Here is a 21076-nt window from a genome sequence, read left to right as displayed (position 1 = left end):
TTCTCAACGCGATGGACTTAATCTGAAATAATTAGTATGAAATATATCTATATTAAATATCAAAATTAAATTTGATTGATTAATTAAACTAACATTCTTCCACTTGGCCGACTCGAACCATCACAAGCATAACGAGAAACTTTACATATGAATCATGGTGGTAGGTCTTCTATAAACAAATGTTACCTTTCATGTATCACGATATGTCAACCATCTCAAACCAAGTTCATAACTCAATGATTAAATCCTATATTTATTCTAGGTTAAACTTAAGCGAGTTTTCTTAATAATAAACAAATACGTGCACAATAAAGCAAGAAAACACTAAACTGAATAAAAGTCTCAAATAACAAAGTGTGTAAATAAATTACATTGTAGAACCAAGTCCCATACTTGCTACGTGATCTCTGAAATTCCTTAGTGGCATGCCTTTAGTCAAGGGATCGGCAACCATCAACTCTATGCTAATGTGTTCAATGACCACTTTATTTTCCTTGACACGTTCTCTTACGGCTTACTTGATGTCGATGTGTTTACTTTGACTTTCACTCTTATTTTTTTTAGCCATAAACACTGCAACAGAGTTGTCACAATACAACTTGATCGGTCTAGAAATAGAGTCAACGACTCTAAACTCGGATATGGAACTCTTCAACCATACACCATGCAAGCTAGCCTCGAAACATGAAACACACTCAGCCTCCGTAGTGGAAGTAGCAGTAATAGACTGCTTCGCACTTCTCCAAGAGATAGCTCCGCCAGCCAACATGAACATATAACCCGATCTGGATTTCCGATTGTCAGTGCAGCCAACGTAGTCCGAATCGGAGTAGCCAATCACTTTCAAGACATCAGTTTGTCTATACATGAGCATGAAATCCTTCATACCTTGAAGGTACCTCATTACTTTTTTTGCATCTTTTCAGTGGTCAACACCCGAATTACTATGATATCTCCCTAATACTCCAATAGCATATCTTATGTCAGGCCTCGTGCAAACCTGAGTATACATAAGACTTCCGACTGCTAAAGCATAAGGGATATTTCTCATGTGTTCCATTTCAAACTCATTTTTCAGACACTGACTCAAATCGAGTCTGTCACCTTTCACAATGAGAACTGCACTCGGTGAACAATCTTTCATATTAAATCTTTCTAGAACTTTCTTTATATAGGCTTCTTGAGACAAACCAAAAATACCACGATTTCTATCTCTGTGGATCTTAATGCCAATGACATAAGATGTCTCTCCCATATCTTTCATATCAAAATTTTTTGAAATAAATTGTTTAACCTCACATAACATCCTTTTATCATTAGTCGCATAAAATATCATCCACGTACAACACAAGGAAGAAAATAAGACTCCCATTGACCTTCTGGTATATACAGTGATCCATGACATTTTCTTCAAAGCCGAATGAAGAGATAATATCATGAATTTTAAATACCATTGGCGGGAAGCTTCCTTTAATCCATATATTGATTTATTAAGTTTACAGACTAAATTTTCTCCACCACTAGAGGTAAATCCTTCAGGTTGTTTCATATAAACCTTTTCTTCTAGATCACCACTTAGGAACGCCGTTTTCACGTCCATTTGATGTAAATCAAAATCAAACTGAGCTACTAATGCCATGATCACACGGAGGGAATCTTTCTTAGATACTGGAGAAAATATCTCGGTGTAATCGATTTCCTTCCCTTTGAGTGAATCCTTTGGTGAAAAGTCTTGCTTTATGTCTTTCGATGTTGCCATTAGAGTCTCTTTTGGTTTTGAAGACCCATCTGCATCCGATGGCTTTTACACCATCAGGCAACTCGACAATATTCCAAACTTTGTTTGATGCCATCGAGTCCATCTCGTCTTTCAGCATCGTGCCACAAATTGGATTCTTTAGAATTCATAACTTGTGAAAATGTTTCAGGATCATTTGCGGCTTGTACATTGTAGTCCGATTCTTGAACATACACCATAAAGTCACTAGAAATTGTTAGTTTTCTGACTCGTGTAGATCTTCTCAATGTTGTCTCATCATTATCATGAAGAACTTCCTGACCAACTGATTAATCAGCAGGTTGTTCAACATTTTCTTGATGTTCTTCATTAACAACTTGATCTACATGATCATTTTCAGCAGCTTGTGGAACTTCATTAGTTAATCGTCTAACACGCGTTGGAACCTGAGGAGTATGGAAGAAAATCAATCATCACTCAATTCAGTAGGTTGATCTTTATAATGATCTCTTTCAGACTGAGTATCTTGAAAATGATCACTCCCACTAATCAAGTCATTCTCGAGAAATTTAGCATTTCTCGATTCCACAATTCTAGTGCTATGAAATGGATAATATAATCTATACCCTTTGGACTTTTTGGCACATCCAATGAAATACCCATTAATAGTCCTCGGATATAGCTTCTTTTCTTGTGGATTATAAATTCTCACCTCAGACGGGCATCCCCAAACACATATATAACGCAAATTTGGTTTCCAATCCTTGAATAATTCCAAAGGTGTCTTTGAGACAGCCTTGGTTGGTAACCGGTTCAATATATACGCAACCGTCTTCAGTGTTTCAGTCCACAAGAATTGAGGAAGTTTCACATTACTCCTCATACTCCTTACCATGTCCATTAATGTTTGGTTTCTTTGTTCTAAAACATTATTTTGGTCCGGAGAACCAGACATAGTGTATTGGGTAATAATCTCATTTTCTCGAAAAAACCTCGCAAATGGACCAGCAGCTTGTCCACTTTCTATGTATCTACATAGTGCTCACCACCTCTATCAGATTTGACGATTTTAATTTTCTTTCCACATTGTTTCTCTACTTCAACCTTGAAAACTTTAAAGGCTTCTAAAGTTTCATCCTTAGAATAAAGTAAGTAGAGATATATTTACCGTGAATAATCGTCAATAAAGGTGATGAAGTATCTCGGACCACTTGTATCCATGTCTGGACAACAAATGTATGTATGAATAGTTTCCAAAAGATTCGAACTCCTTTGCGCACCCTTTATGGAGTTGTTATTTTTCTTGCCTTTGATGCAATTCACACAAGTCTCGAAATCAGTGTAATCCAGGGTACTAAGTATCCCTTCATTCACTAATCTCTTAATTTTTTCAATTAAGATATGTCAAATTGACGATGCCATAACATATATGATTTATCATTCATAACACATCACTTTAAACAAGTTGTGACATGCAGCGAATCAAAAGTAGTGTCGTTTTGCAATTTCATCGAATAAAGACCATCATTTATTTCACCACAACCAACAGTTCTAAATTCAAAATCCAAAACAAAACTAGAATCCACGAAGTGAAACAAAAAACCCAAACATGATAGTCTCGATGCATAAATTAAATTTTTGGAAAAACTAGGAACATAAAAATTCTTTTCTAATGTCAAAACAAAACCACTACTAAGCACTAAATTGCACGTCCAATGGCTTCCTCAGGTGAACGCATCTGACTACCGGAATAAATGAACTGTTCACTTCCCATTGGTTTCCTTAGGCTTTCCATACCCTGCAAGGTATTGGAAATATGGATTGTAGAACCAAAATCAATCCAGCATGTGTTATAATTAATATTAACCATATTAGATTCATAACAGACAAATGCATAATGGATACCTTTCTTTTCGAGCCATGTTTTGAACTTAATGCAGTTTTTCTTTATGTGTCATTTCTTTTTACAGAAAAAACGCGTGGAACTCCTTCTTTATAACCCGCTCGGCTAGCACAGGTCCCTTCCCATTTGCATCATGCTTTCTCTTCTTGCCATGAACCGTCAGGTTCACTTTCTCACCTTTCTCCATCAATAGTCTCTTCTTTTATTGGACACACATGGTCATCAATTCATGGATGGACCATTTATCTTTATGTGTATTGTAGGATATTTTGAATGGACCGTATTGATGAGGTAAAGTGCAAAAAGTATAATGGACAAGAAATGACTCATACATGGTCACCTCTAAGCTTCTTAGTTGCAACGCAATGTCCCGCATGCGCATTATGTGCTCGTGCACACCCCCCACACCCGTGAATCTTATGGTGGACAACTAAATGATTAGCGTGTTAGCAAGAGCCTTATCAGACTTTACGAATTGTTTGTCAATGGCCTTCAAAAGCTCTCTAACATTATTATGTTGATCGACAGGTGCACGGATACCATCATATATCTTGGTCTTTATGAGCATCATGGAAAGACGGTTAGATCTCTCCCATCGCTCATAAAGATCTACCTCATCTGGCTCGCTGGTTTCAGTAATACCCGGCAACTCATCTTTCCAAATAGTATAATCAATGTCCATCCAGCCTAAATGAAGGAGAATAATCTCCTTCTAAATTTTGTAATTATCACCAATCAATTCGGGAATATCACACTTAATATCAGATAAATTCATAGGATTAAACACTGTAAAATTAAATATACATGATCATCAATAAACGAGACAAATAAATTACATGTTCCACCGATCTAAACATGTTAAGACATGAATCTAAAGACATAAGACTTGCATATAGGCTAAAGTTTTACTCAATTAGATTCAAACAAAAGCTAACAATAAACCTATCAAATTGCGTTCCTTTTCTTAATTCTTGTGGGTAGATTAAGAAATACAATTTGATATTTTATCCTAATTAATCATATAAATATATCAAGACTCCTATGAGTAGATCTTATCATATTGTACATGATAATTCACTACAAAAAAAAAAAAAAATGGTTTTTCACCACGGCTTAAGGGTTCATAACAAATAGTGGTTTTAGTTACAACAATATCCATGGAAAAAAATCATCCTCCTGGTCAACGTTTCAGGTTCAGTAATTACACAGAAAATTACGTAACAAATACAGAGTTTGTGGACTTTGTTCAAAATAACATTAGTTATGATATTTTTCGTAACAACTGGTATTTAATTTTATTTTTTAATTTAAACTAAATATTTGTAAAAAAAAGACCTTTTTTTTGCGCTTTCACCTAAGAGAACAAGGCAGAGCTAGCGCATTATACATCTCTCCCAAAAATTAGAGAAATTAGACGAATTTAGGGCATTATATTTCCCTCATCTCCAATCCCGTGATCCATTCTTTTCTTTCTTGCGCTGACGTGACGCGCTCATGGGCGGGATCGAGGAGGTAGTCCAGCACCGACATCCAGGTATTGTTTTTAAGTTTTCTCCAGTAGTATTTTGTGTCAATCCATGGTTCTTCATATCTTTCTCTATATGGAGAAATCGAATTGGGGAAACCTAATATTCAGCTTATTCCTCAGGTTGATATGGAGCTTTGATTTGGGGAGTATCTTCAGGTACGGACAGATTTCCTCTGCATCGTTCCGCATCGTTATATTTTGTGTGTGAACATAGCTATTGAGCCCGATTTCAATTTTTCTTTCTGGGTAAACATCGCTCTTTCATGATATATTGTGCAACTCTTACATTTTACAGGGGTGTGGGGTGGGTTTTCAACTATATAATATTTTGGTTTTCATATTAGCAATTGCAGTGCCGGGCTGTCCTCCCTTTTGTGTGACTTACTTTTCTTATTTTAAATTTTATATGGGTCTGTTATGAAAATGACTTTCAATGTGCGTCTTTATGAATAAATGAATTTTAGAACATTGATTATTCAACAATTTCATCACCATTTTCTTAAAATATAATTTTGCAAAACGTTGATAAGAATGATGTGTATGTACTAAATCTGTGATTGAAGTAGCAGTGCAATTTCTTCCAATGGAGTGTATTTGTGATTCAGGCATTTATAAATTTGATTTTGTACATTGTAAACAATTCAAATTATCTATTTGGGGCTGTGTAACAATGTCGGTAATCATAAACGAAACCATAGTTTGATGTAAGTGTTGTTCTACACTTTAAAAATTGGTGAAACAGTGTTTGAGCACTCACAACATAAAAGAAAACCATGAAGAAACTTGTCATTAGTATTTTCATAGTCTTTTCTTCCATTAGAAACGCTTGCAAATTTCTTCATATTATTGTGAAGATAATATTATTTTAGCTGATGCATTGCTCTGTATATTATAAATCTTTGAAAGGTTTTATATCTTTTGTTATCATAAAGTTCTTCTTGTGCAACTATGACTATCTTTTCCTGTACATGTCATGTAAGAAATATTGATTTACTTAGCGTAGAGTAATAATAATACATAAGCACAAGGAAAGAACATACAGTTGTATGTGTTTGAGGGCAAAGAAGTATATGGATTTTTTCCTTTCTTGCCTTGAACATAAAGCATCTTATGAATATACATATCTTTGATAATGCATCTTCTTACTATATATATATGTGTGTGTGTGTGTGTTTTTCCGCCTGTATTTTTGTCTGTCTTTCTCACTGCCATGAGTTAGTTTGTTCAATATTTATTGTAATTTGATTCTATTATTACTCATCTTATCTTCGAGTGAATTTTAGTTAGAACGGACAACTGGTAGATTAACTTTATATTATCCGAGGGGAAAGTAAAAGTTATATGTGAAAAGAAAATACATGCACACGTGTAGATACAATATGTTAAAAATCATACGCTTGTGATTTGTGAAACTGAATGGTAGCTTATGTTCGGAAAATGTCCAACTTCCTAACAACATTGCATATATTATAATATTAATATTTAAATTTATAACAATGGTATATAAGATTTTAATCTTATTTATGCCTTGTTATGCAATTTTAACCCCTCTATCATCATATAATACAAAAAGTGATATATATAAATATTGTTCAATCCCAAAAGTGACACCGCATACTGTGACTTAGTGTATATTTATAGTGTTGTTGTAGTTAATATCGATATCACTTTTTGGGTGTTGTAGCTTAAATTAAAGATGGCCACAAAAAGATAGAAAGGCATCGGCATGCAATTAAAGAGACAAACATCACAAGATTTTAATTATTTATAGTTTTGGATATCAGTAAAGTAATTTGTAGATTATATTTGATAAGGTAGGTGATGGATGGATGGATGCTGAAGGGTTTGAATGTGAATATATATATATATATATGCATAAATATTAATTAGATGATGCGGAAGAGTTATAATCAAAGTTACCAACATCCAGATTTTTCTTTCTGCACATTTTTAAATCTAATATCAAATTTTTGAAAGTTCTACATGCTATTAATGTACTGATCCATTTTCAATTAAATTTATTTTTTTACCAAAGCTATAGCACGTGAAGAATGAAAAATCTGATGGATTGCACCTTTACGCATTTGGAGTTAGTCTCTACTCATTATCAGCTATTTGGGCCTGATTTTACTTGTTTATGTAGGTCTTTAATCAATGGCTATAAGGATAGGTCTTTAATTTTTTATTAGGTTTGTCGTCTAAAGATCTTCATTGTCTTCAAGCTAGCTATGTGAAAAACTTTATGCTTTTTGAGTTTTATTTCAACTATCAATTATCATGTGATCAAATTTTGATGGTGTATTACAATACATGTGATTAAAATCCATCAAGGCTGATGTGTATGCATTCATGCACAAAAATTCCGGAGCAGTTACTGGACCATCTGTACGTAGTCATAATTTCCGTACTTTTCAAAATTGAATGCCAATGCTTTGAATGGCTAGTGAATTCGCTATGATCAGCATATTCTTGATAAGCCACAGCTCATATTAACACGGGCTTTGAGCTTCTCAGGCCTATGTCCAAATCACCTATGACAGTACGATGTCGTCAAACCCTAAAGTTAACTAGTAATCAATGCAGTGTCAACTTTAGGCTAATCTTCTTGGCCAACTATGTTTTAAACTCTTCTGCAATCTCTGTTGTAGATCGGCACCCGTGTGCTTATATTATCTCGCACCGAAAAGAAGAAAGTTGTTGCTGAGGGACTTTTGCTCTGCCCCCTGCACCAGGTTTGTGGCATTGTAGCTTGAGTTTTTCTATTAAATCCTTCAATATGATGTTCATACTACATCGTCGATGTTGTGACGGTTCAGGTCTCATATTGCAAATGATCATGGTTCTATTGAATTTGGGCATATTCAACTTCACATATATGGCAGTTAGAATATTATGTATATGTAGTATGTTGACGTAGGGGTCATGGCTATGTTAGTATTATGCCGATTCCTCCCTGATCTTATATTTTTTTTATCGTTCACATGACATTGTTTATGGCTATGCTGCTAGTACACTATTTAGGTGCACATTGCAGTCCCAAAACTGATGAATGTTGGCTTTATTATTGAGTATCTATGCAATCCCGAGCTCCTTACAACAACTCTTTATGTGATGAGGATTACTGACATATAATTTCATTTATCAGTGGTTAGTACTCTGAACTCTAATTCAGGTACGGGTGCCTGCTCAAATTTAGTGCATAAATGATAATTAATCTCCACGGGATATGATACTACGAAAAATTCATGGAGCAGTCTCATTTGAGGGTAACCATAAGGATTTATTAATTAATGAAATTATTATTTTAATATTATACATGATATATTGTTTTACTTAGGTTTTATTGGTGGATGGTTGGTTTATAGTTCGAGTTGAAAACACATTGGAAATTAGAAAGTAGTGTGATTTGGTGCCTAATTCATGGTTTGAATAACATGTATTGTAATAAATGTCTGAATGTACAACTCATGCTATATGAGTTGGGAAGTTTACACTTCAAATGTGTTATAGCATGTTATACATACAGTTTGATCGTGTGTTGATATATATGGTGAACTACATACTAAGAAATTGCATTTGTGAATGTTGTAGGTGACACACTTTCCATTGTCAAGGTCTTCTACGTCCGCCTCAGTCCCGGAGACACCCCTTATTTTACCGACAATTGCTGGGGCAACTACTATTTGCAAGGTTGTCGGTGAAGACCCTATTCAGTGGAACTACAAGGACGTACGGATCAACTTTCATATCTTTCATATATTGTCTTCCAGAACTTAAAATAAATATTACTTAAACTAAATCTCCTTCTGTTGGCAATTGCAGCTCATGCGCCACCCCTGAAGCATTTCAACCGATTCCTTAATGTTTTGTCCCCGTTTGCCTTATCGATCGCATGTCGTAGCAATGTCTAGATGGTAGGTTGTTATGGCTATGTGAACTACATATGGATTAGATGCATAGACATTTGGAGTTATCTTTTGTGCAGTGAGAATTGTGGTTATGCATTAATGGATGTCCCTACTTGCTTATTACTAGGTTGGATGTTTGAAATATTTGTGTTTTGCAGAACATAATGTCGAAGTGGAGATATTGCTAGGCTTGTTTGATGGGATACTTTATTTTGTTGTTAGGTGATTGACATTGACTAGTAAGTATTGTTACGTTACTATCCTATGTTGGGATTCCCTTACAGTGTTTATGAGACACTATTTTTCCGTAACAAAAGGATAAAACGACGTAACAAAATATTATTTATGGATGTTTATTAGGACCGATTCCGTGACCATAAGTAAGGATAATTTTTAAGGGTTTAGTGACGTAACAAAAGGATGCAATGACATAACAAAAAGATGAAATGACGTAACAAATAGTGGTTCTTGGATGTTTGTTGTTACGGCCAGTTTCGTGATCTTAAGAAAGCATATTTTTTATTACAGGTTCAATGACGTAACGAAAATGCATAACATAAAACATACTCTGACAAGCGGTCATAGTAATATTTTGGGTAACGCGAGGAATTTCCTTAAAAAATATCTTGACAAAAAGTCCTGCCACATGCGCAAAAAAGCTCGACTTATGATTACGAGAGAAAATTCGTAACAAACATCGTAACAAATATCGTAACAAAAATCTACCATAGAGAGCGTTGACCGACAGTAGTAGTTACAAAAAGTTGCGTGACAAAAAACATTCATTACGCGAATGTACATTACGGATAAAAGTCGTCACTAAAACGTAGCAAATACTCAAATTGCATGAAAAATGACTTTTCGTTACGAATTTCCAGCTGTAGTAAAAAAATATTTTTTTGGTAGTGATTACAATCGATATCTATTAACGTGATATCAAATAAATCATAAATAAATTTTAATTAATTAAGATTATTGTGGCTATTCCCAATTAATTAAAATTTAAAATAAATTACAAACGTCGTAAACATGTAGTCTAAAATACACATAAATAAATATATGCATAAATCAGTCGAATGGGTTTTTTTTTTTTAAAAAAAAAAGAATAATCACATATTCATTAATCCAAACATATCGACTTGGATGTATCCGTACACCTCATCGAGGAAGATAACAATTTTTAGAAATCGACTTTTACAAAACTTAATTTTCCCAAAATCAAATTTTTCTTTAAAAGGGAATGAGACTTTATCAAATGCCCTCGACCAAGATATTTTTCGAACAAGAAATTAAAAACGAATCTTAATAAAAAAAATCGATAAAAGGAAAATTCAAAGTAAGACAGAGGCAAAATAACTTAGATACCAAGTATTCATGAAATTTATATCACAAATATTCATGCTTAAATCAAATAAGTTAGGAAGCAAATACGATAACCAAACAAACTTCCAGCCATTGGTAAAATCAAATATATGCTTATGATCTTCTTCTTTTAGAAACCAGTAGATTGAAACCCAAGGAAAACGTTGGGAAGGTGTTGTGAGACCCTTGCTCTCAAGTAGCGATGATATATTCTGATTTATGAGAGTAGATCTAGTAACTGTATGTGAGAGTATTTATAATTAAAAAGAAAAACCGTCCATCAGGATTTTTCTTGGCACTTTTCACATAAATTCTCAACGTGATGGACTTAATGGGAAAAAAGAGTGGACCATAATTTAGGATTAGTTTAATCAACTAAGATAATCCGAAATAATCAAATTGATATATATATATATATATTAAATATCAAAATAAAATTTGATTAATTAATCAATTAATTAATTAATTAATTAATTAGACTAACATTTCATTTTAATTTTTCTATTTCATTTTCTATTCATAGAAAATTATTATTAATTCTGTTTTATTTAGTGCCTTGTTATTATTCTTCATATCTCAATCTTTTTGTATAATTCTTTATTATTATTATGGTAAATTTGATAAGTTTAAATACTTTTTAATTCCAAGTTCTAAATTTGATCAGCCTAGCTCTACTCTTAATTATTAGATTCGATTAGTTTGTTATAGTGGGAGTTCACATTGATTTTTTTAACTGTTTTTCTAATCAATTGTATTACTAGATAGTTAGCCTAGTTTTCATCATAGTAATAGTAATAGATCAGATATTTTGCATTCCCTTCTTTGCATGTAAAGCCATTTGCAGATACATAACCTTTCCTGTTTTGTTTGGATTTGGTAAAATTAAAATTGTCTATGTTTTCATCTCTTCAGATTGTTGTCCAGATTGAAAGTCCTCGGGGGACACATTTTCAGCGGGCAGGGTCCCGTGAGAAGGTTCATTACATTCCTTAAAGGAGTTGCAAGTATTTTAGGTAGATATAGCAAGCATGGTTCGCCGGATCGGCCGAGTCCGGTCCGACTCGGCCGATCCGGAACCGGAACGGTGACCGTTCTGGTTCGTCAAAAATATCCGATATTTGCCCAAAATTTTCCCATCCATTCATATCTTATCTATAAAACCCATTATAAATCTTATTCTTACCGATTTTCTACTTTTTATTCATATTATTCGAACAATTCATCTCAATTCGATCAGATCGGAGAAGAAAACATTTACCAGTGCGCTGAAGAAGAATCGTGGAGGAAAGACCTTTGTTCTGCGTTCGCGTCTGAAGAAGAATTGTGGGGGAGGGGAAGAAGAAGTGGGAGGATTCTGCGTTCGCGTCGGTGAAGAAAATCGTGGGGGAGGGGAAGTTGTTCGCGTCTGAACGAAATCGTGGGGGATGGGGAAAGTTCTGCGTTCTGCGTTCTGGGTTCTGCGTTCTGGGGGAGGGGAAGAGTTCTGGGTTCTGCGTTCTGGGGGAGGGGAAGAAAGGAGGAAGGTAAATTTAATTATTATATTATTTTAATTAATTTAAATATTTATAAATTTGAATTATTTTTTATTAATTTGTTTATTTAATTTATAGGTTTAATTATTTTAGATTTAATTATTTAGAATAATTTGTTTAATTTATTGATAAATTTAGTTTAATTGTGTTGGATTGTATTTAATTTTTATTTAATCTATATAAATTGAGTTCATTAAAATTAATATTTTAGAATAACTTATAATCTTATTATTTAAAATTAATATTATTTTAGACAAAATTTGTATTAATTGTAAATTTATTGTAAAAAATTAATATTTTAACTATATTTTTTATATAAACAAATTAGTTATCTACTTAAATTTTTGTATAAGTTTGATTTATTAATAAACTAATATATAATTTGTCTATTTAATTAATGAATTACTATTTATAAATATTTTAACAATTGTATTATTCAATTACAGAGTTTGTGTAAAATGGCACCGCACAGAGATATTGGTTGGGATCATGCTACTCCTATCAGCAATGATAGAAAACAAGCAAAATGCAATTATTGTGGTAAAATTGTTCACGGCGGAATTACTAGGATGAAACAACATATAGCACATGTTACATGTCAAGTTGAAGCATGCACGAGAGCTCCAAAAGAAATAAGAGAGTTATTAAAAAAACACTTGATCCAAGGAAAAAGTATGCGAGCAGCACATAAAAAAAAGTTAGAAGCATTGCAAAATTCCATTCGTTTGGAAGATGATTCTGATGAGGAAGAAGATGAAGTTTTTGAAATAAATGAAGATGAGATAGATGCTCTTGAAAGAAAACACTTAAAAAGAGCAATGGTTGAAAGCAGAAATATGGAATTTATGGAGCAGCAGCGTAGACATTCTGTTTCCGGAGATCTACCAAGCTTGAATTTTAAAGCCGGTATATTTATTAAATTTATAAAATATATTTAAATATTAGTATATTTTTTTTGAGATAACAACCATATATGATCATATGCTTTTTTTTTTTTTTTTTTTATCTTTGTAGGAGGAAGCAGCTCGAATACAAAAGGAAGTAAAAGAAATTTTTTCGAAAGCTCTATGAAAAAGACAGAAGGTTTGCATCAAAAAAAACTTGATCCATACATGTTTCAATCGAAGAATAAGTCTTTGAAAAATATGTTTTCAAAAGATAATGCAAAAAAAGTGGGTAGAGCAATTTCGAAATTTTTTCATTTTAATGCAATACCATTTCACGCTGCCGATAGTGGTCCTTACTACCAAACGATGATTGACATGATTGCATCGGTTGGACCTGGAGTTAAAGGACCTACTGGTAAACAAATTGGTGGTGAATATTTAAACAAGGAGATGCAAGAAATTTTACAGTATGTTGATTCTTTAAAGCAGAAATGGAAAACATACGGATGTACAATTATGTGTGATGGTTGGAGTACTCGTACAAAACATCCAATCATAAATTTTATGGTGTACTGTGATAGAGATATGATATATCACAGTTCGGTTGATTGTACAAATAAGGCGAAGACTGCGGACTTTGTCTACACCCTAATGGATAAGGTGGTGGAATCAGTAGGGGTTGACAATATTGTACAAATTGTAACTGATAGTGAAGCTAGTATGAAGGCGGCTGGGAAAAAACTGATGAGGAAAAGGAAGCACATTTTTTGGTCTCCATGCGCAGCGCATTGCATTGATTTGATGTTAGAAGACATCGGAGATATATTGTCAGTGAAAGATACGATAAAAGAAGCCAGAAGAATTACAGGATTTATATACAACAGTGATAAAGTGGTTAATTTGATGAAAACATATACGAATGGCCGAGATCTGTTGCGACCAGGCATAACAAGATTTGCAACCGAGTTTGTTGCAATGGAAAGTCTTCTGAGATATGCAACCGATTTGAAAAGAATGTGTACTTCTAGAGAATGGGTTGAGTACAATAATACCTCGAGGAGAAGACATGAAGACGGAGATATATCAGACTTGATTTTGAATGAAAGATTTTGGAAACGGATACGCCGAGTCTGTGGGGTCATGGAACCCTTAGTGAAGGTTTTAAAAGTAGTTGATCAAGATAAAAAACCTACACTACCTATCATTTATGAGGCAATGGATAGGGCAAAAATGGCAATAAAAACCGCGGTGAAAGATTTTCAACAATATTGGGATATCATCGATGAAAGATGGTATAATCAATTGCATCAAGATTTGCATGCAGCAGGTAACTATTCTTGTTATTTTTTTGTTTTTATATTGTGCTAATCGTTTGTTTTATTTTTTAATTTTATATACATTTCATGCAGCTTAGTTTTTAAATCCTGGTCTTCAATACTCCGGCACTTGTGAATTTGATTCATCGGAGGTTCGAAAAGGAGTAAAAGAAGTTATCAAAAGACTCGAGCCAGATTTGGATATACAAGTAAAGGCTATGAATGAGGTAAATTATGTGAAATTTATAAATAATATATAAATATATATATATTAATTTCTAATAATTTTACTATTATATTGTCTATAGATAAACATATTTGTTAACAAAATTGGAGAGTTTGGAAGTGCACTTGCTATTAGAGCTGTATCTACATCTTTACCAGGTATGTATTATGAAATTTATCATTTAATTATATTTTTAAATATACTTGTTATAAAATGTTGCATTATTAATAATTTTTTATTTATTTTTAATAGCTGACTGGTGGAATATGTACGGTGATGAAGCTCCTAATTTAAGAAAAATTGCATTAAAAGTTTTGAGTCAAACTTGCACATCATCGGGTTGTGAGCGGAATTGGAGTACGTGGGCTTTGATCCATACTAAACTTCGGAATAGATTAGCTATTGAGAAACTGCATAAGCTAGTCTATGTCCACTACAACATGCGTCTTCGGGTAAAAAATTTTATGCAAAGGACAGACACAGACGATTTTTATGACCCAATTGATTTGAATCATATTTTTGATGAAAATGATATTTTAGATGAATGGGTTAGAGAAAATGAATCTCCACTTATTCGTGATAGTGATTTGAATTGGTTGGATGAGGCTATTGAAGAAAGTGGAGATCGAGGTCAAAGTGAGCATAATGATCATGACAGTGATATGCTTTTATCTCAATTTATAGCTGATGGAAAAAAGAAGGCGAAAGAGAAAAAATCAGAAAACAAAAATACGGCCAAGAAAAAAAAAGCAATCATATTGGAATCTTCATCTTCATCGACTAATGGTGAAGATAAGAATAATAACAATGATGATGATGATGATGATAATGATGATGATGATGATGATGGTGGTGGTGGTGGTGGTGGTGGTGGTGGTAGTGGGAGCTATAGGGATAGCCGATACTCAAGTGATATGGGATGGGCTCAAGGAAATGAAAATTATTATGCTACCCAAGACACTGATCATGGATATCGTCCTGGTATAGAAGCTCAAAGAGATTTTCTAAATAGTTTAACAGAATTTTCAAGTGAAGCCGATGCTTCAAATTTTTCAGATACTAGGAGATATTCTGGAGTTCACGAACATATGCAAGACTTGAATATAGGTTATTCCTATGGAGATTCTTCTCATAGCTCGAGTAATAGATTGGGGAGACAGGAGTGGGACCAACCAAATGCATATCATAATCCCTATTACTCAGGATACGGTTTATCTAATCTACCCAGACATCTTCAGGATTCAGCCAATCTTCCTATATTTGGATCCAACCAACCAGTTGGAACATATTACGGAGGGATTACATCTGGTTCGGGTAGTATTGATGATCGTAGACAAAATTATGGTTCATCAAGCAGAAGCAATGATAATAGAGAATATCGAGGTTTTGATGTATATGGAAGGGGTTCATTCAGAGAAAATCAATATGGTTCGAACATCTCTCCTTATCCAAGCAATATGAATCCAGAACAAGGATATTCGTAATATAATCGATCAGCAGATGAAAATGATTTTGAACCTCCACAACATTCCACATGGTATTGAATGGTAAGTATAAATATTTAGTATAAACGTAGTTTGAACATTTTATAAAATTTTATTTGTATTTTTTTTCTAATTATTTTTATTTATATAATGCAGATGATAAAGATGAAATCTTGACATTGACGGACACAAGGTACATCATTTTGTTATTAAAATAAATTTATTAGTATAATGACAATATGCAAAACATAAAATTTAGCATTTACATTTATATATATATATCCGCTAATTTAGTTGAAATATTATTCATTTTAAATTTTGATCTATTATAAATTATAATATATTTTTTCAATAATATATATTTTTAAATTAATTATATTTATAATTTGATGTATTTTAATTAATTATTTATTATTTTTTTGAAAAAATATAAATTTTATATAAAAAAATCATATAGGCCGATATTTGACCGATACGCCGCGACCGATACGCCGCGACGTATCTGGAACGGTAAAGGCCGATCCGCGACGCCGATCCGCGACGGCGAACCATGATAGCAAGTGTACTGAAATCTGATTCCGAAAGTTCAGTCTATCTAGTTTAGGTATACTTTAAGCCAGAGGAAGTTCGGGCCTGTGTTGTGACATTATGCCCTGGAATTAATACTGTGATACGAGAGATAGATTGTGGTTTGAGTAATATGTATGGTGTAGATCAGATATTTGGCATTCAGGTGGCCTGCAATATCTTTGAACAAAATTGTAACAAATGTTGTTTGTTTTTATGGAAACTTGGATATCGATAATATTGGTTGTTTCACTTTCCTAATGTTTGTTTGTTTAGATACGCGTATATTTAATAATTGGGTTGTCCTATTTAGGTGTTTTGTGTTCTGTATTTCACGAAACATCGGTGTCCTCTTACTTTTTATTTGTAGTAATAACGCCCTTCACTTTTTAAAATCTGACATCTTTCATTTATGGCCTTTACTTGATCGGGAAATAGTTAAGATTACTTAAGTAAAGCATGGTATGAGAGAATTTGCCTTAATTAATGCTCGGTACCTGTCTAAGTTGAGAGTGTAGAAAATGGAGTTGGAATCTTGAAACTTATGCGTCGATACAGTGGTATGAAAGCATTAAGCTTATGCCGAAGGAAGCAATCGTTCTCCCCTATTTGTCTAGATTCGATGTTTCTTTAATCGACCACCCTTCTATATGCATATATAATGAAAAATAAAATAAAATTGAGACAAGTATTGTGTTGGCTGAATTTTTGACGAAAAGCTTGCAAGCAACTGATGCAAAGGATGCATGAGGGAATATGATACGATTGCATGTTGGCCTCTGGTTAACACAAAAGATTAAGGCCTGAAATGAAACCATATGCTCATCTGCTTCGTATATATATATATTTATTCATACTAGGCAACCCCAGAGTACCCCAAGTCCTGAGGAGCTTCCCCGTTGACCTCAAGTATAAGTAGGGTGTGATAGAGTTAGGACTTAAGAGACATCTAAATAAACTGCAGTTTTGCTTTGGCTTGGGATTTTTTTTTTTTTTTTTGCACAAGTATGTATATTAGATGTCCTATTATTTCTTATCACTCGCACATTAATTTTTAGAATAGTATTCTCTCTGCGCATCTACGATATGATTTTCTTTTAATACTAGATCTTGTTCAAGTAACTTTGGATTTCACGAGTGTCTATTTTCTGGTCAATCGTAATTTTCTTTAGTTCCTTTATGCAATGCTGCACACTAAAATGAAGGTGTGTTTGTACAAATCTGCATCAGGTGTTATTTTGTATTTCAGATTTGGTCCAATATTCTCTCATCTTAATAATTTTTATCTACTGAAAAATTCTTATTGATCATTTTTCCACAAGACCACTTTAAAAATTCCCGCAACATGCCATGCCAGTCTATATGAAATACATTACTAATATGAAGATTTTCATGAATTTTTGGTCTTGTTCTCTTTCATATATTTTTTTAAAATTTCTTTATTGTGCAATCCCCATGACTCTCTATAATAATACACTATTTTATCCCATAAAATATTATATGCAATCACTATTTATACAAAAACACAAACCAACATTCGTTACTAAATTGACTTTTTTCATATATAGAGAAATTTATCATGTAATTTAGCAATTTGGCTTTACCAATTCTCCTTCCTATAATTGAATAAACACCTTATAAATTAGCACCAAAGAGCTGTATAATATAGCACAGACTACTTATATGCTTAAAGTGTTTGAAGTTTTCATTTTCAGGTTGGCAATAAAATCGTAAAATATTCTGTACAACTACCAATCAAGCTTTTTCTCACTTGTGGTCATTATTACCTTCTTTTTCTGCAGATCCTACTTACATGATTCGGGCAATTCCTACTAATGCCTCGGACAACATATTCTGAGTTTTAATGCTGCTATTCGATTGACTTGCAATGCAATCTGTTATCTGTGTATGATATACTCTGCATCATTGACTATTGTTCATTTGTTCACTTCTAATCGACATTTTCTCTAGACGTGCTATGCCGGAGGGTTCGAAGATTATTCATTGATTTTCCTAGTTCTAAAAACTGTTGAGTTTCCCAATTGATCATGGGAAACGGATGAATCTTCTTCTAGTATTCATTGTCAATTTCTTACTTTTATAGGGTCCTGGGTCTGAACAGTATGCAGAAAGGAGGCATGACAATGACGGCCTAATTGAGATCAAGGTGTGTGGAGACGGTAGGTATGTGCCTAGGTTGTTCGTGTGTAATTTTACTTTCAAGTTACCAATTATTTTTTAAATATGTAGCTATGAATTACCTATTTTTTGGCCGAATAGTGCCACACGGAAATTCTACCCGATGTTCAAATAAAAACTTAGCTCCGAGGGTCAAACGTGGAAGCATGTGCCGCTAGTGATACAACAGCTCTACAAAGAGGAAATAAAGGTAATATAATTAAAGCACACTTATTACGTAGTAATTAAGGGCACGTATATTCATCTATCAAATTTTATGCTAATTTCTTATAACTAAATTTATTGTTTGCAGAAACACATTAAGTGGAAACCCGAACACCATAGGATCGTGCATCCGTACTACAAGAAGAAGGCCTGTGAAACATATGACAATTGGTTGTAAGAAATACGTTCTGGAAAAAAAAAAAAAAATGTCAACAATAGCATTCCCGCCGATGTGCTGCAAACATGGAGGGAGGAATGGACCTCCGAGAATATTGTTAAGAAGTCGGCGAAGAAAAAAATCCAACAGATGGGGCGGTAATCCGAAGGATCCTGCTGAAGCCACGCATGCCGGTGGGTTTCGATCATTCAAATTATGAGTGTAGGGCCTATTGTACATTTATATTTTATATATTAATTGTAAATGTCTCTAAACTATTAGTTTTAAAGACCATACGAATTATGAGTGTAGGGTCTTGAGAAATGAGGCACATATGAGTGGACGCATACGAGACACTATGATAGCAAGAATTATTACAGCACGAAGGCGACCCAACTGAAAATAAGTCAATCAATTGATATTGTGTTAAATACTTTTCATTTAATGCAAACAATGTATAATATGTATTGTTTTTATGATTTCTAGGAAAATATGAATGTAAGTAATCGAGGAAGGGATATCTTAGTTTGGCGATATGCAATATAGTTGTGATGATGTCTTACTTTCTTTGGTGCATCGGAGTAAGAAAAAGAGGATATTTGGGCTTCGGTTGTTGGTATCGACGGTGCCACCAGATCGCAACTTATTCAGTAACGATGGTCGTATGCCTAGTGATCCAACAACTAACGAGAGTCGGCTAGCATGCTTGGAGGAGCGACTTGATCATTTCAAGATTTATGCCTTGATAACCATGCAGCACTTGAGAGGATGAACGCCCGACAAGACCGCCGTGACCCTGATGCCGATTTTGGTGTGCCAATTATTTGTTGACCTTCATACTAAGTATTTACACTTTAATATTGTATGAATTCTACTATTTTGAATGTACGATTATATTTACTATTTTTTGTGGGATCTATCGATTATGTAACTATATTTATAAATATCGTATAATTCAATCGTATTTTGTGTATTGGATATTGGTTTGGTGCGATTTATTTTGTGGCTTGAATTTGTGCGGTCTTAATATATGGTTGTATGGATAAATCGAAATATAATTTTTTGCGGGGTCAGTAAACTATTCACGAAATTTATTTCGTGTCAAATATAATGTTGACATATTGCGAGGAAAAAATTCATAAATAATTTTGTAAATAAATTACTCACGGAATTACTCAGAGAATATTTATGTAGTAAATAAGATTTTTATTCTTAGAATTACTCACAAAATTTTTTCTGTGAGCAAATTTACTTACGAAAAATTTTTGTGCATAATTACATTTCTTCGACAGTGAGTATATATATTAGAAATGCAACCCGATAAAAATGCATCCCTTAATTGTTTGATGATTCCTCCCATTATTCAGTTCGTTGGTGAACATTAAAGTTCGTCGGTGAACACTAAAGGGTTAGGGCCATATTGGGTTGAGAAGTTCCTCGATTTTCTATAAATGTAGATTTGGGTGTTTGATGAGTGCATGTATTTGAGTTTTATACCTTTTCATTGGTTATCCCCCAAAATTACAAAAAGGTGCCATTTTCCAGTTATGAAATAGGTTTTTTTTTTTTTATTTATTCTTGTCCCGTTGCTATCGGTAGTGGACCATGGTGGGGTGGACCACCTGTCGTTAATTTTGTATTTAGATTAGTCATTTTTTTATCAATTCTTTGGAAATAATATAAATTATCCCACGTGCAGGTTTTGTTCGACACCAATCAATGAGTACTGATGGCTATGTTGATATATACACGTGGGTGGATGGCTACTTTGAAGTAGAACGCCCACGCCATCTATATCGAGGTGGCCAAAAAGTGTTGTTCGAAAACATCAATAAGGACAAAATTTACTATGGAACTTGCTCGATATGTATGGATGCGCTAATGGAAACTTTCTTGCAGTTCGATTGTATCACACATCAAAGGGAACCCCTTGGTGACTTTGCACCAAACATATCTTCCTTATGAAGACTGAAGAGGACATCCTGCAAATATTTTGGGAATACCACGGGGAGAAACATATACACGTATATGTTGAAGACGTTGGCATGCTGGTCGCCACGTATGA

General features: G+C 33.6%; 2 protein-coding genes across 2 annotated transcripts; one reads left to right on the top strand and one right to left on the bottom strand.

Annotated features, from left to right (window-relative positions):
* Window positions 1–514: 514 nt before the first annotated feature.
* LOC127242380 (secreted RxLR effector protein 161-like) lies at window positions 515–904 on the bottom strand. Its single transcript, XM_051261898.1, has one exon. It carries the CDS (start codon window positions 902–904, stop codon window positions 515–517), a length of 390 nt encoding a protein of 129 aa, XP_051117855.1.
* Window positions 905–13224: 12320 nt separating this feature from the next.
* On the top strand, window positions 13225–15884 carry LOC127242379 (uncharacterized). Its single transcript, XM_051261897.1, has 5 exons — window positions 13225–14185; window positions 14337–14401; window positions 14483–14558; window positions 14941–15036; window positions 15331–15884. Exons 1-5 carry the CDS (start codon window positions 13225–13227, stop codon window positions 15882–15884), a joined length of 1752 nt encoding a protein of 583 aa, XP_051117854.1.
* Window positions 15885–21076: the final 5192 nt, after the last annotated feature.

The sequence above is a fragment of the Andrographis paniculata genome, unplaced genomic scaffold, assembly GCF_009805555.1.
Source record: "Andrographis paniculata isolate CXL003 unplaced genomic scaffold, ASM980555v1 Contig86END, whole genome shotgun sequence".
Classification (NCBI taxonomy): domain Eukaryota; kingdom Viridiplantae; phylum Streptophyta; class Magnoliopsida; order Lamiales; family Acanthaceae; genus Andrographis; species Andrographis paniculata.
The sequence above is the reverse complement of the archived record's forward strand: the minus strand, read 5'-3'. Positions and strand labels throughout refer to the sequence as shown.